Raw genomic sequence first — 18,260 nt, forward strand, 5'->3', positions numbered from 1 at the left:
TGGTGGTGGGATGATCCTGAGACTGAGCTAATGGTGTGGTAAAAGCCGGGTTGGCTGGGTAAGACGGCGATGATTGCCCTTTGGACCAAGCCTGGTACATTTCGGCCATCTGTTGCTTAAGCTTGAGCATCTCCTCTTTCATTTTATTGACGTCCAACTCTTCTACCTCAACACTAGTGTCGATATCCGGGATAGACATGATTTCTGGTATTGGTCCCTTTGATCTGGTTTGGTAATGATAATGTGCCAGTATCCTCTAAATAAACTAACTGCTTGAATTCTCTGGAAAACAACAAACTTGTTAGTTCTTAGAGTTTAACACATATGCAATTACACGTTGGGATGCAATGTACCTAGGCAATTAACCATTTTCTATCATGCATTTGCTTCGGTTGCGTGCGTCATTTCGGACTCTCATAATTGTGCCCCTTCTTTTAAGCTTCTTTTATTCTATCCTTCTTTATTTCCCCTTTTTCTTTTTAGTGGTGGTCGAATACTATAGAGATTGCCTACGTATCATGTCCCGGCATGAATCAGACCGTGCGTAGTTCTGTCAGATAAGTGTGAAAGTAAATAAAATATTTTTTGGGATTTTCAGCTTTTATAAAAACAGATGCTTCGATCACAAAGACTCCATACTAACAAATTTCAAAAGACTAACAGACTCTGATGCAAAGACAAAATACAGACTCTGAAATTAAGCTATCATACTTTAAAGAAATACAGACTCAAACAGAGAGAAAATATAAACCCAACATGCCTTACAGACTCTGACAGAAAAGGAAATACAAACTCAAACTGAAAATCATGAGTACATCAATGCTCTTGGTGTTCGTGGGACATCATTCGGTCTCGCCACGGGCCTATGTGCAAGAACCCTTTGAAGTCGGTCCAAGCTGTACATTATTTGTTTAACAAAGGTCATCACCGCTGCAAAGAATGTAGTGCGAGTTATATCCTCACAAATGTGGCACTTCATAACGATGTAGTCAGCGATGTTTCTAATTCTCTCTCTTATGACGCCCTTTTCTTGTAACAAACGCCCAATCTGCTGGGACCTGGCCTCCAAAGTTTGCTTGGCTGCATAGTTTTGTTCCTGAAGTTGTTGCAAGTCTATTTCTAACTGTGCCAATGTCGTGTAACAGTGTTCCCTTTCAACCTTGAAGTCTTTTGCCTGCTTGATCATTTTGTTTCTCATGGCGATGACCCTTTTCTTCAACCCCGTGACCTCATCGTCGTACCTTTCTCTCAACTGCTTAACTAGGCATACCCGTTCATCTGCATTTCTAGCCAATTGTTTTTGAGCCCCGGCTAGTTCACTTTCTGCTTTGTTCAAATAAAAACTATAGTTACTCACTTTCTGCCTTAGGTTAGCTACGAGCTTTTCATCTCTGTTACTTCGGACTAGATTTCTGCTGCTACTTTCAGTTTCTGAATTTGAGCTCGAAGGGCCTCATTTTCTTTGGCTAGCCTTTTCTTTTTACCCTCATCCGTCGTTACTTGTAAGCCATTCTCGAATTCAAGGTCTTTGACTTGCTTATCCAGCTTTCTTATCGTGGCCCCGTACTCGTTTTCTTTGGCCAACCAAGCCCATGGTTCTTGCGATGCCTCGACGAATTCCTGAATGTGCGGTTTTTTGGCCGGTCTTTCTGATTCGGCCCTTGTAGTGTTCTTATTTCTATACCAGGCAAGGTAGGCGGGTGAGACCTCTCCTTTAGATAGGTTCCGCACTCAGGTGTTTGCCGTCAAATATTGTCACTCATTCCAAATAGAACGAACTGTTTCTTTGTGAAATTGGCCGTCGGAGCTAATCTCAACCGCGTGGATACTGAAATCTTCATCTGGATGCATCACCTGACACCTTCTTAATTGTCTCATCACTCAGTAGGGAGCGTAAGGATGAATACCTCGAAGACCCATTAGGAGGAAGTAAGGACCCGTGGCGGGTATATACACAATTTCTTCAGCAGGAAGCCAACCTAGTGTCCATTATATTTGTCCCGTAGTGATGGAGCGAAGGCGGGCTATCCATTCTCCAAACCCCTCCAGTAACTTGAACCCTGAAACCCTTGTGTTGAATTCTTCAATGCGGCTTTTCTCTGCGGATCCATAACTCATATACTGAGGGTGGTGGCACAAGTGCTCGATCATCCACATTTGTAATAGAAAATTGCATCCCTCGAAGAAGTCTGCCCCAGCTTTACAAGCTGTGAGAGCTCGGTATATCTCAGACACTATTATAGGGGCGAGAGTGCTCTTGGCGTTGGTAACCAGGACCTTGACGACTCCGGCCACCCGCAAATCAATATTCCCGTCTTTTCGGGGAAAAACCACAAGGCCTAAGAATGCTACCATGAAAGCGAAACGCTTATGCTCATCCCATTTTGTTCGGTTCCCTTTACTACAAACCCCGCTTTCCGGATCATTGAACCCTCCTACATGCCCGTACTTCTGGTATATAAAACGTAGAGTGGAAAAAACCCATTCCAACTAGGAGTATGGGATTCCCTTGTTTATCTTTAGCAAATCCATGAATTTGTGAAAGTTAACGGCCCTTGGAGCGATCAGATACTTATGCCTCAAACCTGCAATACTTTTCATATAACCTGCTATCTCTTCCAAGGTCGGGGTGAGTTCAAAATCCGAGAAATGAAATACGTTAAGGGTCGGGTCCTAGAACGTAACCAAAGCCTTTATGATGTCTCCTCTAGGTCTGATCTTTAATAACCCGGTGAGACCCCCCAAATGTTGATTGACCCTATCTTGATCTGACTTGCCCAGATCTTCCCACCACATACGCAAATCCAAAGGGATCTTGTTCATAACTGCTATCGGCAAACTTGGACTCGTGCTCATTCTGCACATTTATTAGGGTGATTAAGCAAAAATCAAGACTCATTTGACTCGAAGACAAAATTGACACACTTTTTCTTTTCCCTTTTTTTCCAAAAAATAAAATTCGATTTTGCAAATACGGCCTTTCAACACCTCGAAGACGAAGATTTTAAGGCTGTGTTGGCTAATCGGTGAAAACCTTGAAAAATGACCACAGGCAGTTGTTTTTGTAAAAACAGCCTTCCGGCGCTCTTTTAGGGCCATTCGGCTATTTCTGACAAGAATGGAATCACCCTAACTATTTTCAAATAAGAAGTAAAATTTTTGTTCTTTCGGATTATTTTTGCGAAAAGGAAGTTGGACCCGATGGGAGTTGCCTACGTATCTCACACCCTGTGAGAATCAAACTAGCGTAGTTCGGGCAAATAAAATGAACTATTTTCGAAAACAAAACTCCTTTCTCATTTTTAATTCGTTCTCTTTTTTTCAAGAGTTTCAGCGCTATTTGGACACTGGTTTTTCTTTAAACATGTGATTCACTCTCTTAACCCTCTACACTGCTATTTCTTTCTCAAGTTCTCTCCTTTCATTCCAAAGCCGGTCAACATGCAAATCCGAAGCAAATAAATGTGCAAGTAGCAAGTAAGATGCATCAAGATGGTCTTTTTATTTCGAGTGCACCTGTCCTAGACAGACCCAACCCTTGTGTTGAGTCTCCAAAGTCAAAATGCACATGATGCAAACAAACGTTCCTACTAGGGATCCGGCATGAGGTACTATTATACTAGGTTTAAAAACTTAGGTTTATTTGTTCTAGACCTGGCTTACCCGAGCGGACAACTCGAGCCGGGGGGGGGGCTGCGTACCGGTAACCAAAAGATCATCCGGCTTTGCAACTTGTCCGAACCTCGTTCTATTTGGGATTTGACACTAACAGAAAGAAGTCACGACCAGCGTGCACTCCTCAGGAGGGAGAAGAGAGGGGTTTCGTAGCAGTTTATATATACAGTTCAGATAATATCAAAGTGTTAAAAAGCAACATTTAGCACATTAGGCCCAAACATGTAATAAAATCAGATAATAAACAAAGCCAGATATAACAATTATTATAAGCTCGACTTCTGAACCCTGAACCAAAAGTTTTGGGTTCTTGTCCCCAGCAGAGTCGCCAGAGCTGTCACACCTCCTTTTTCACACCCGAAGGTGATATAAGGGAGTTTTTCCAATTAAAGGACAATCGAAATGGGATTTATTATTAAAGATTTAGAGTCGCCACTTGGGAGATTTATGGTGTCCCAAGTCACCGGTTGAATCCCGAATCGAGGAAAAGATTGACTCTGTATTACAGTCCGCGAACCAGAAATCTGAGTAAGGAATTCTGTTAACCCGGGAGAAGGTGTTAGGCATTCCCGAGTTCCGTGGTTCTAGCACGGTCGCTCAACTGTTATATTTGGCTTAAATTATCTGATTTTAACAATTATGAACCTATGTGCAAATTTTAACCTTAACCGCTTTTATTCATTTTTAAAGAAAATTGCAACGTCATTAAAACAAGTCTTGAACCACGTCACATAAATGCACCCGTGGTTTTTGGACATACTTTAACATCGTTGGGATTTGGATTTGGGTCACATAAATGCGCACCCGAGTTTAGGGAGGTAATGTTATTAAAATACGCGCCTAAAGAGACTAACGCGTTATTATTTTGGGAAAGGTCGTGAAATTCGCTAAACGGCCCGTCCCGAAATCTAAGTGTTTTAATATATACAATTATCGAGGGCCCCGCAATCTAGGTGCTTTATTTGGTGAGGCTCATCTCGTACATTATTTAAAGGGCGAACCTAAGAGCAACTATGATTCTCTACTTTATTTGTCTCTAAAATAAAAGAAGAGTCCTAGTTAATTATGTATTGAATTATAATACGTTGAACTATGAATTGAATTCTTCCAGCCAAGTCCAAATAATGAATTTGCTTGTGCACGATTGCAGCAACCCGGTTTGGGCTCAAAGTCGTGGATCAGTTCTAGAGCCCAACGTTCTTTTAATCTCTCCTAGGAGACCTTTGTGTGGGTTGGAAATCTTTGGGCTTGTTTGCCACGCATTCAAGTCCAATCTCCATGGTCCAAAAATTTCAAACTTTAATCAAACGAACTTACACTAATACCTCAATCCTTTCCTTCAATATGCAATTAGTGGGTGAATCATAATAACTCAATATTGAAGCTAGAAGAGATGCAACTTCTGAACTATGACTACACGATATCCAGGCTAGGGTTATTGACACTAAACAATGAAGTGTAAACCATTTCTACTATCTATTATACATGGAATTACTGGTACGAACATAGACATTCTTCCTAACCTTTTAGGCTCCATCATATTCCAATTTTAATACTTTATAGAACAGGGTGCCATACTTGGACTATACTAAAATTGAACCACACTAAAGTCGATTCTATTGAAGAGAATAGGCATAGGTTAATAGTTCATATACACAGTATCTCAAGTATTCAATTAACTTTACATACCACAAATATTCAGATAAGAAAGAAAGAGCAACTTGGTTCCCAGAATACACTACTTGTACTAGGATGAAACAGACTAAACTAACTACTTTCACATTATTCTACTGGATTCCAAACAAGTTGTTATTGAAGACTGAAGGCCAAAGATCATTCATTCATCAAGCTTCATGTAATTACAACTTTACATATTTTTATATCTCATCTTCTATGGATTCAAGGGATACCTGGAAATGGCAATACAATGAGAAGAGAAGGAGGTCAGCAACAGGCTAGTAGCAGTCAATACAACAGCAATACACCAGCAGCAGCGACTCAATCAATTCTCCAGAAAAACCTAGAAAGGTTGTAAACCAACAGCAACAGCAAATACCAAGACAAACGGACTCAACCAAGCTTGTATTAAATCCAAAACTGAACCAGTAGACCACTGAACCACTTAAGCAATCAAAAGGAATGAGAATCACTGTCCAGAATTCGAATTACACCTACGGATGCAATGAAACAGTATCTTTCTTTTGGTTTTACGTTCTTAAACTCTCCAGCACTCTCTAAAAGAAACTGATTGTTTAAAACTCTCAAAAACTGGCCTCAACTCTCCTCAAAGATTCTTTTAAATTTAACCTCTGAAAACTGATCCTAAAAGCCCTCAAATAAAACTGATCTTTTGGACCCTCAAAACTGCTCTCTAAGACTGATTAGAGAGGAACCAAAAGCAGAACCTCTCTCAAACTCCTAAGGTCTCAAAAATCAGAACCTTTTGAACTCTTTTATCTCCCTTCTCCCAAAAACCGCCCCTAACTCTGTCCTAAGTCCCTCCATTTATACCCAAACACTGACCCTGCCAGCTCGTAAAAGCACTCAGGCAGAATTAAGAAACTAATTCTACCCATGATATTCTTTAGAACTCCACTAGAGTATGTTTTGTTCCTCATTAACCCTTGTCTTTTCTTTATTTAAAGTTCAAGCAGGTATGGGCAACATATTTTAATCAATTCCTTTTAAGCCTCCCCATACTATTATGTTTTGTTCCCCACTAACACATTAGATTAATGGTTAATTAAGTACTTTACTGACAGTCCACTTAGCAAGACCATTTGCCAAACTTTTAAACCCCCAAAATACCCCTGAAGACCCTCTGACTGCAGCTATAACCAATTCTCCTAAGTTCTGAATGCAACCTTATAACTCACTACTATCTAATTAACATTATCATACCAACACTGAATTTAAACCAATGTCAGATTCATTTCATACCCTAAACAGTAGGATTCAATTCATCAAACTCAACAACAGCTTAAGCTTGAACCAGGTTGAATCAAATAGCAACAAAATAAAGGCCAAGGATTTTAATGATTCAGAACACCCTTACAGGGAATGACACAGTAGGTTCAGGTGACAACCAAAACAACAGTTCATGTATTTTCAAAGCATTTCAACTAACCAAGCAATTCAAAACAATGTGACAACCGACTAAGCGATTCAAACATTGTGATGAACTAATCCTTAATTTTAGCAAACGGACAAACTTAGTTTATCGATTGCAAAATCGAAAATGTTCTAACAAATCGACAAACTGACTAGCTTCAACAATTGACTAAAATTAACGAGTCAACATGAATTACCAAACCAAAACAAATTGACGTGACAGGAAATTAATCCGAAAAGACACATATCGAATGAAGCCTAAAAAATGAGATGAAACAAAGAATAGAGAAAGAAAAAAAAAGAAAATGAGGAAAATGAAAGCTAAATGACAAACTCCAAATGGAAATGGGAAATACCTAAGATGAACGACCAGCTCAGCTTGAACAAAATCTGGCATCTTTTGATTTTGGTCGGAATAGGTCTTAATCACGAGTTCTCAAACGAGAACACACGAGTAAAACCTATTTCGGCCTCAAATCTTCAATACAGGCTCTTGATTTGAAAACTCAGCGTTCGTTCATTAGAATTGAGATTCGACAAACTCCGGTTTGATTGAGGGAAACTAGGGGTGGTTTAGGGACGAGGGAGTTCAGGTGGACCTTGGGTGTTAGCCTGGAACCGATTGGATTAGTTAGGGTTTTGGTCGATCTTTGATTGAAGATTCGAAGGCCCTGATCTGAAATTCGAAGGATTTGGCTAAGATTCGAAGGCAATGGTTTGGGGATTTGGGAAGAGGAGATCGAGGGGGTTCTGGGGTGTATTTTTAGGAGGGATTGGACCACCGGAACCGCCGTGGGGCGATTTTTGGTGGGCGGAGGGCGGTGGTGAGACAAGGTCGTCTCTGAATCGATGAGAGAGACGAATGGGAGGGGTTCTGATTTTGGGGGGTAGGGGTCGTTTGGGGGTTCTTTGTATTATTAAAATGGGGTGATTAATGTGAACCGTTAGATGATAGAAATCCAACGGTTGTGATCAAATGGGCACGGAATGGGGTCGTTTTGGTTTTGGGGTTGGATCAGTTCAGGGATTGGGTCGGGTTTGGGTTGTGGGTGAGATTCTGGACCGTTTGATCTCATCAAATCAAAGGTCCAGATTGAGATGCTCGAAACGACGTCGTTTGGTTGAGGATGGAGACGGACCGGGTTGGGACGGGTATGGGCTGGTTTTTTGGCTGGGTTTGGCTGAGTTTTGGTTTTGGGCTTGGCCAAATTGGCCCACAGATTTTCCTCTTCTTATTCTCTTTTCCTTTTCAATTTTCTTTTCCTTTTCTTTTCAACAATTAAAACTAAAATCCTAATTAAATTATAAAACCCGAATTAACTTAAAAATACTAATTTACTCCAACTAATAATTATTACAAATAATTAAATGCCAAATTAAAAGAAAATCACAACAATTTGACTAAAATTACAAAACATGTTATTATCTTTTGAATTTTCATTTTTTAAAACACCTAATTATTAATTAATTCCAAAAAATATAAAAATCAAATCTTAAATGCAAATGCTATATTTTTGTATTTTTAATGCATTAATAAAATTAAACATGCACACAAATATATGCAAACAATTAGGGAAATCACACAATAATTCCTAAAAAATAACACATAATTAAAGAAAAGACCTAATTTTGGGAATTCTTTTGGAGTAATTTATATGAGGCAAATATCACGTGCTCACAGGACTCACTTGTTGTTCAATCTGAGGTGGTATATATTGTTGTTGAGGTGCTTGAGGCCTATATTGATTCCGAGTGCCCTGGTTTCCATCCCAAGAGAAGTTTAGGTGGTTCCTCCACTTGGGATTGTAAGTGTTCCCATATAGGTTTGTTTGGCCCCTATTTGAATTACCCACAAAGCAGACAGACTCTGGGTTTGCGGGGCATATGTCGCTCGTGTGCCCCTCTCCACATATTTCACAAAAAGCTTGAACATGTTGTACATGTTGCTTGTTGATACTCAAGTTCATCTGGTTGACTTGATTGGTCAGTGTAGAAATCTGCGCTGATAATGCTGAGACGACATGTAACTCAAGAACCCCTGCAGACTTTTGCACTGTATGTCTGCCCATCTCTCTTTGCCAATCCGGATTGCTCTTGGAGAATTTGTTCAATAATGCATATATCTCGTCAAAGCTTTTCTCCAACACTTGACCCCTAGCTGTAGCATCTACCACGATCTTTATTTCAGAATGTAGCCTTTCTATGAAAGTGTGAGCTAACACTTCATTCGTCTGATTGTGATGAGGACAGTCTCTGAGTAGCCCCTTGAACCTTTCCCAAGCTGAGTATAAAGATTCTCCCGCTTTCTGTTTAAAGGCAACTATCTCACTTCTGATCTTTGCAGTTTTGCTTGAAGGGAAGAACCTTGCCAGAAATTTTCTCGCCAAATCATTCCATGTTTTAATTGAATTAGTTGGTTCTGCCTTTAGCCATTGCTTAGCCTCGCTCAACAGAGAGAATGGAAACAGTGTGAGCCTCACATAATCTGGAGTGACCCCGTTAGTGATATAAGTATCACTAATCTCCAATAAGTTCAGAATATGTTGTTGTGGATCCTCGTGTGGAAGACCTATAAATTGCCCGTTTGCATGAAGCAGCTGGATCATGCTCTGTTTCAGCTCAAAGTGCCCAGTGATCTTGGGCTTCACTATACTGGAGGTGACATTAGCAATGCTGGGCATCGCCACCTCCTGAATAGCCATGGGTTGCTCCTCTGCCATGTCCACGGGAAATTGAACAAGTGCCTGAATATTATTCGTGTCCCTTGCTTCCCTTAACCTCCTGTGAAATGTTCTCTCAGGTTCAGGATCAAAGCCTTGAAGTCGATCTTGTCTTCTGACCCTACGCATTCAATCAAAGTTCCTGAGATCCGAGCAACAATCAAGTAACGTTAGACTCGATGAAATAAACAATTAAAGCAAAAACTGGCAAGTAGCTAATATTCAAGTCCCCGGCAACGGCGCCAAAAACTTGTTTCTCCCAAACGCACATGCAAGTATACGTGGTCGACAAGTAATATAATGATAAGTTGAGTGTCGAACCCACAGGGACTTGTGTAAATTACTAACTAAATCGCTAAAATTGTTATTCAATCCAGCTAAAATCAACGTCCAATAATATGATTATATTATAATACGATTCTAAACAATAACTAAATTATCAAGTAATGAGTTGATTGTTGTGTATTCAATAGAGATAAATATTCCAGGGTTGTGATCGATTCATCATTCGTATTGTGTTCTAATTAACTCTCCCTTTCGTATAATTCACTCGTGGTTGCTAATTAATCGATAAATGCTCTCACATCCTTCTCCTGAAGTACTACTCACCTATTCTCAACAGATTAACGCCTATATTCCTATGAAATCAATCTATTAAGAACGCATTAATATCACGATATTTAATTAAGCACGGTGACTAGGTATATTCCTATCCTAACCACAAATCCGCTCCACCTGAAGGTTAAGATCGTGCTCTCTTCAATTCTTCTCTAATCTAAATACGGCTTTTCCAAGCATAGCATAGATAGTAAATAGAACCTAACTGCTGGCCAGACAATTAAGCAATTAAACACAGAATTGAAGAAACAATCATATATTGGTGAATTATAATCAAGGTCAAGCTAATATCAAACAACAATATTCATGGCTAAATCACAACCCCAGAACAATGGGTGTTTAGCCACTCATGATGTAATCAAACAATTGCATAAGTTTTGATTAATTGAAAATACTAGAAAAGATGAAGAATTCCGAGATGTTCTTGCTCCTCAATGTTTCTTGCGTGTATTTTTTGCTCCAAAGTGCGTCTCCCCCTCCAAAATTAGGCTTAGTCTTCCTTTTATACGTGTTGGATAAGTCTAGGGTCGAATAAACCGTGTCCCGAGCGAAATAGGACACAATTCGCGTCATCGGCGCCCAGCCCGGCGCCCTCCACAGCGCCCCCAAATTTGTGCATACTATTTTTGGCGCCATAGGTGGCACTAGGCGCTGCCTGTGGCGCCTAACTGGCTTCCTTTTCCGATTATGTTTGTTTTAGCTTCAAATCTTGCATGTTTTGCCCCCAATTGCTCCCGAACCATTTCTACAAGTAAAAACACTTCAAATTAATATAATTCATAGCATTTAACATCCCAAATTCACGAAACAAGAGTAAGATATGAGGCGATATACATAAAAATATATATATTTTAAGCTAAACATTAGTAGGTATTTTTGTATAGAATTTAGTATTTTCTTAATGGGCGTGCTAAAAGCAAATTGAACACTTATTGTGAACCGGAGGTGTAAAATGTTACGTTAATTATATTTGTTGTTAATATAAAATGTACTAAAGTTTTGTTGTATTTAAGACCAATGCCTTGTTGGTCTTTTGCCTACTTTTGCGTGTATTAAAAGTTGGAAAATGTGTTGTCCCCTACTTGTATGATGGATTGATATTGTATAAAAGTTTATTTTACAATTAATTTTGGTTTATTTGATAATTTTTTAGGTCATATATATTTATACATATAACTCTAAAAGCATCATTCATGTTGACACTAAGCTAAGACCAGGGTAATTCAATATTTCACGTACTTGCATGGTAGTGAGTTTGCTTCCATAAATTATTCCCCTACGTGTATATGGCCGATTTTTGACGTAGACTAAACTTCTACATACTAATATAAAATCACATACATATTCCACACTTTTGATATCAATAATTGGCCGGCAACTGTTCGTGGTAGATTAATTAATTTATCAATGCTATATTGTATCTCTCTTGTCAAGTAGTACATAAATTCTCAGACGTCCATAATGTATATGGTCACAACTAAGAAGCCCGATTTTGTAGCATTGAATTTGGTTACAAGTCCGAGTCCGGGCTACTCGGAGCAGGGGTCGGATCTGGTTAAAGGACACACACCTCGAGGAAGCAGCTCGAAGGCCTGGCACAACCTATATCGAGGGCAGTATATTTTTTAGGGCAATCAAGAAAGAGCGGGAATCTCTCAACGACACGTGGATCAGGGCATATTAAAGGATAAGATATGTATGAAATGGTACAGGTTCGTACTAGGTTGTTATACAGTTGTATCAATAGGATTCTTTGCTACAACTAGGAATGTATTATATTGGGGTTTTCTCTTCCTATATAAAGGGGACCCCCTATCATTTTGTAGGAGAATCACACATTATTGATTGCAATAGAATATTCTTCTCTGCTTTTCTTGTTTAACATGCTCAAAAAGTGTTCTTCAGCTTTATTGCTTTTACTTTATTCATATTTTATTATTCTTAGCTGACCTCGAGGCCCCCAAGAGAGTCAAGCTCGAGGTCCTCATATTGTTATAGCAGCACTGGTTTGGTTCATCAATTCTTCTTACTTACACTTAATATTATTCATATATTCACTAGTATTAGAATAAATCACATATTTTTAAAACCACAAATTATATTTAATTGTTACCCATTTTTCGAGGTAAACACATAATAACATTTCCTAGGTTTAAAAATGAGTAGTAATTACCAAGTTATAACGTTGTTTGTCTTAGTTTTCTTATATTTTCCTTCTCATTCGTTGACCAAGATTTCTTGACTCAGGTTTCGTTTTATATAGAACCTTCTCTAGTTAAATTTCCACTTATTGGGAATCACAAAGTGTCCCATTTTCTTGAACTCATAACTTTTGATACATAGTATAGATACATATGTAAAAATTTCAATAAATCTTATAACACATAAACCCATAATTTTAATAGTACAATGAGTTTAATGCTAAAAATATTAAAAATTGAACACATGAAATATAAATCTTGAATCCGCCTCTGGGCGCACCGATCGTCGATATTATCATATTGTAGGTCACCTGTGACTAGTGGGTTCCATATAGCCACATTTTTCTAACATCACTATTAGTGGTGTACATAGGTCGGGTTGGTTCGGATTTTACAATTATCAAACCAAACCAATTGTGTCGGGTTATTAAATCTAAAGACTAAACCAAACCAATAAAACTCGGATTTTTCGCTCTCGGTTTTTCTCGGGGTTTTCTCGGGTTTTCGATTTTTTCGAGTTTTTTCCCGGTAAAATCTTGGTAGAACAAAACATATAAATTGTGCTTAAAATATTTCTTTAATCCTAGTAAGATACAACTATATAAATTATTTTTCAAGAAAATAATACAAAATATGAGATGTGTCATGATATTATCCTAAAATATTCAACAATAAAGATAATAAAATTATGTAATATAAATATTGCTAATTAAAATGCCATAATAAAAATAAACATAATCTAAAAGTACTATGTCATGCTAAAATAAGTAGACTAATAAGGGAGTATTAATTACATGACTAAACGCTAAAGAAAAAATAAAAATAGGTTATGCATTTTTATCTAAATTATTGCAAAACAAAAAATAGATATTCAATACATTCCCGTTCGTAGTATTGAATTGAATGTCTTTTGTTAGCATTAGTATTGATTTGATTTTGGTTTGGACTTTTGTTAGCATTATTTAATTTACTATTAATTTTTATGGATATAAAACTTATTGGAGCATTCAAAAGTTCTAAGTCCAATCTTGAAATAATACCTTAAAAGATAAAATTATGAAATTTATTAAGAAATATTTATAAATTACATCATAATAAGTAAATTTATATATTAAATATATTTAAAATTTCTATATATGTAATGTCGGGTTGATTTGGTTTCAGTTTGACTTTCTTTAGTTAAAACCAAACCAAACCAATTATGGTCGGATTTTTTTTTCCAAGACCAAATCAAATCAAACCAAACCATAGTCAGGTTTTTTTTTCTCGAATTATCGAATTGGTGCGGTTTGTCGATTTTTTTTTGTATAACCCTAATCACTATGTATACGTACTAGGAGCAGCATTATCTTTTTGGAATTAAGTATGGAACCGAATAAATTGATGTTGACTTAAGATTATTTACATGTTTGAAATATATATTAAAAGAAGTGCTGGAATAACTTGACCGTCGTTGTTTGCACTTTGCTAGGAGAATAAAACACTGAATATGCTTACTTTTAGATTAAGTCAATGTACATCTGAATTGAATGAACTGTTTATCGGTGAGATGACTAAATCCAAATATAGGTATATGCACTGACGATTTAAAATAAAATTACACAATCCATGAAATTTGACATATGATGACACGTTTTTTAGGTACTATTTTTAGTAGGTTCCAGTTAACGTATATCATAAATATTGATCGATAATTACCTTACAGGTGATCTTGTTGTGTAAATATTTTTCGTTATCAGTACATAAAAATTTAAAGGGAAATTTTTGTTCATATACCACATATGAAACTATATTACCAAATATGTTCATAGTTTACATATTACCAAATATGTTCATGCTAATAATATTTCTACAACATATAGACAATACATTAAATAAGAAATTATTGTAGCAGTAGGATTCCTTATTTAGGCGCTCTAAACTTGGGGAATTAAATATTCTTCCAGATCTTCCCCAACGCAAATCACGCATATTCATAATTATCGTCGGCTTCGTTTCAAAGTTTCCATACTCTGTTTTTGCGATACACTCTGTTTCAAGCTTTTTTCTGATTTCACAAATCAAAACCGACTAAATCTTCTAAAATTCTTCTGCAACAAACGCAATTATGTCCAAAATCTCAATTATGCTACAACTGAATGGGAATTGGGATAGCTATGGGAGATTTAGAGAATTTCAGGTCGATGGCATTGTAGTCGATGAGGATGCGAGTTATAATCTATTGATTTCTACAATAGCACAACAATTAATGATCGACACATCCGAAAAAATTATAGAAATCAAATACATTGTCAACGAGCATTGTCCTCCAATGGAAATTAGGAACGATATGGGTGTTCGTGTATACATGGAGATGAAAAAGGAAAACAAAAACTTAGGATCATATCCGCAATGTATAACTGTTCGCAATTTCAATATGGAATTGAGTATCACCAATGAGAACACAACTGCAGGTGTGTGATGTTAATTTTTCCATCAAATTCTGGTTGTATGTCAATGTACTACACTTTATCTATATTTTATCTACAAATAAACTACATGTCAGAGTAAATATATTTCAGTATGGATTTTCATAATATCTACAAAATTTCTACATTTATTCTACAATAAACTACATATCGTTTGAAAAATTAATATGAAATACAGAATTTCAACCTTTCTATAAATTATCTACAAAATTTATACAAACTGTTTATAACAGTATTTATATTTATTTTCATGCAGGTTCGTCTGGAATACTAAAGTTACTTGATAAGCCAACATCTCCCGTTATAGAGGAATATGAAAGTATAATAATAACAGATAGTACACCAAGTTCTATTGAAGTAGGACAAGTATACCAAGACAAGGAAACAATTGCAACTACAATGAAGCACTATTCTGTCATGCACAAGTTCCAATTCAGGGTTAAAAGATCTAGTGTTAGAAGGTATGAACATATGAATGGTCAAAGATCATTATTTCTTTAATTTTGTAGTTAATTTGTAATTTTTTACTTCTTAAGTTTTTTCTTGTGATAATGTTTATCAGAATTGTAGATGAATTGTAGTTATGTTGTATATAGATTGTATAATGTGATCATTTAAGCTAAAACTGTTTTTTTTTCTTTTTAAATCTACATTTTAAACCAGTGTTTAAATTGCATTTATTTTGTAGCTACTGGCTGATATGTATTGGTAAAAACTGTACATGGCACTTCAAGGTAACGAGCATAAATGATTCTATAATGTTCAAGGTCAGAAATTTCAATAGCCAGCACACGTGCTCTTTAATGGACAATACATTCATACAACGCAAACCTACTGCCATGTAGTTGGTAGCATGGTTATTCCAAAATATTCTGATCCTAAGACAATTGACACTCCAAAAGACATACAATTTGACATGTTGTCTGAACACGGCGTGAATCTAACCTACATGCAAGCTTGGAGAGCAAAGGAAAAAGCTTTACAATTTTTGAGAGGTCATCCTGCTGACTCCTACAGCAAATTGCCTAGTTATTTGTATATTCTAGAGAAGATTTATCCGGGGTCTGTAGTTAAATTGAAGAAGACGGACGATGACTGCTTCTTGTATGTATTTGTTGCGATTTTTACGTCAATCAGTGGTTGGGAATATTGTAGGCCAGTTGTAGTAGTTGATGGGACCTTTTTAAAGTCAGCATACAGGAAAATAATACTAACAGCTAGTACAATGGATGCAACAAGTATTGAAGTTTTATTGTAGAAATATTATAGCCTGTATGTCTTTTGTAGTACTTGCAGATTTATTGTAGATATATTGTAAAAAAGTTGTAGTTTGTATATGTATGTCTTCTTCTGCATTTTTTCTGTAGCCAATTAATTGCTTTTTGTCACATAATGTAGGTACCATATTACCATTGGCATATGTTGTTGTTGATTCAGAGAATGACGCATCATGAAAGTGGTTTTTTGAGCAATTCAAACTCGCATATGATGAAAGACCAAATATGTGTGTTGTTTCGGATCAGAATGAGAGTATCTTGAAGGCAACATCTATTGTTTATCCCAGCATGCCATATTATTCTTGCATGTGACATATTTGGACAAATATACGGGCAAAATTCAAGAAAGGACATCTTAAGTTAAGTGAATTATACTTTGCCACAGCACGGTCATACACCCTTGATGAATTTAGTGAAAGGATGTCAAAGATTGAAGAGATTGACCCCCGTGTTAAAGCATACTTATACGATATTGGCTATCATAGATGGTCTCGAGTACATGCTATGGTGAACAGAACTTGGACTATGACATCAAACATTGCAGAGTCATTGAATGCTGTAATAAAATATGCAAGAGAGTTGTCGATAGTAGAACTATTAGAGTATATGAGGACCCTTCTTGAACGTTGGACGAAGGAAAAGTTATTGAAAGTAAATGGTACATTCACATACCTTGGGTTCAAATTCAACAAAGAGTTGGATGACAACAGAACATTGTCGTACAAGCTTAGAGTAAGATCTGATTATTTATTGAATCAAATTAATTCATACAGAACAATGTAGATATTTTGTATATAGTTTGAGTTTAACCATAGATGAATTGTTTTTTGTTTGTAATGTAATCGTAGGTGAGGGCTTCAACAGACTACATCCATACAGTACTAGATGGTATGAGGCGCTATATTGTTTGTCTTGAAAAGAAGGGATGTAGTTGTGGGCAATTTCAGCTTGACAAACTTCCTTGTCCACATGCTTTGGATACTTTAAGACACAGAGATGAGTCTTTTGAACAATATTGTTCTCCTTATTACACAAGGGCGAACCTCTTGCGTACTTATGAAATACCAGTAAATTCCTTGCCTAATGAAAGCAAATGGAATGTGCCACAACATATAACTGAAGAAGTAGTAAATCCACCTAAAGGAGGGAAAAGGCAGCCAGGAAGACCTCAAAAAGAAAGATACAAAACATATTATGAAATAAATTCAAAGAAGTACAAGGTTTCATGCGGCAACTGTGGAGGAGAAGGGCATGACAAAAGATCTTGCAAGAATGCACCCAAAAAGAAATAAAATTTTATGTAGTTAACAGAATATTTCATAAAAATTGTTGGTTAGTTCTGGATAACAAATTTTGATGTGTAATTGTTGAGGTTTTTTAAGATCATAATGTAGTTAGTTAGGATTTTTCTGTATTGAGATAATACTTTCATGGAGTGATTTGTTTATGAATGGTTTCTATATATATAATCTACAACTTTTTTACTATCTCTGGAATCCTTTACACAATTGTTAATGTGTTTTTGCAGTTTATCTACAATAAAACTACAAAAAAAAATACATTAACAGGAATTTATAGAGTATCTACATTATAAATCAGTAGGAAAGTAGTTAAAAACTTAAAATATTGTAGATGAAGTATTGTTTACATTCAACAAATGAATATAATAGAAATAAAACACACTGTTACATATAATCTACAAATTATATACAAAGACAACTACAAAAAAACTATAATATCTGTAGCTGACATAATAGCTAGATTATAATTCAGGTATAAAGAAGTTATATGGTGAAAATAATGTAGATCAGATACTTTATACATTCAACAAGTTGAATTTAAAAGCAACAAAATGTTTAGTTACTGATTTTTACACTTTATCTACAAAAAAACAACAAAATAACTACATATTTTTCCGTTGACAGAATAACTGTATAAAAATTCAGTTGGAAAGAATTTATATGCTAAAAATAATGAAGATCAAGTACTGTAAAGATTAACAAGTGAATATAAAACTAACAGAATGTTTTCATTTGAACTACTATACTGGATAAGAAAAAAGAAACAAAAGCTACTATAATTGTAGTGCAAGTCTGCTACAATTAAAACAACAAAAATTGTTCAAAAACGTGTCTACCATCTTTCTTCTAAACTAGCATCAACTAAACAATTGTACTACATCTTCCATAC

The 18,260-nt window shown here is 36.3% G+C and overlaps 1 protein-coding gene and 1 non-coding gene across 2 annotated transcripts; both read left to right on the forward strand.

Moving 5' to 3' along the window:
* The first annotated feature begins 9,020 nt into the window (after positions 1-9,020).
* On the forward strand, positions 9,021-9,125 carry LOC138869796 (small nucleolar RNA R71). Its single transcript, XR_011400049.1, has one exon. It is a non-coding gene; the product is annotated as a small nucleolar RNA R71 (small nucleolar RNA).
* Positions 9,126-15,646: 6,521 nt separating this feature from the next.
* On the forward strand, positions 15,647-17,362 carry LOC138868303 (uncharacterized). The gene is made up of 3 exons (XM_070145848.1): positions 15,647-16,031; positions 16,456-16,802; positions 16,919-17,362. Exons 1-3 carry the CDS (start codon positions 15,647-15,649, stop codon positions 17,360-17,362), a joined length of 1,176 nt encoding a protein of 391 aa, XP_070001949.1.
* Positions 17,363-18,260: the final 898 nt, after the last annotated feature.

The sequence above is a fragment of the Nicotiana sylvestris genome, chromosome 5 (assembly GCF_000393655.2).
Source record: "Nicotiana sylvestris chromosome 5, ASM39365v2, whole genome shotgun sequence".
Lineage (NCBI taxonomy): Eukaryota > Viridiplantae > Streptophyta > Magnoliopsida > Solanales > Solanaceae > Nicotiana > Nicotiana sylvestris.

Coding starts and splice junctions, on each gene's coding strand:
- LOC138868303 (XM_070145848.1), top strand. CDS start 15,647: ATGGTTATTCCAAAATATTCTGATCCTAAGACAATTGACACTCCAAAA. Junction 16,032..16,455: donor TAGTACAATGGATGCAACAA/GTATTGAAGTTT, acceptor ACTTTGCCACAG/CACGGTCATACACCCTTGAT. Junction 16,803..16,918: donor CATTGTCGTACAAGCTTAGA/GTAAGATCTGAT, acceptor ATGTAATCGTAG/GTGAGGGCTTCAACAGACTA.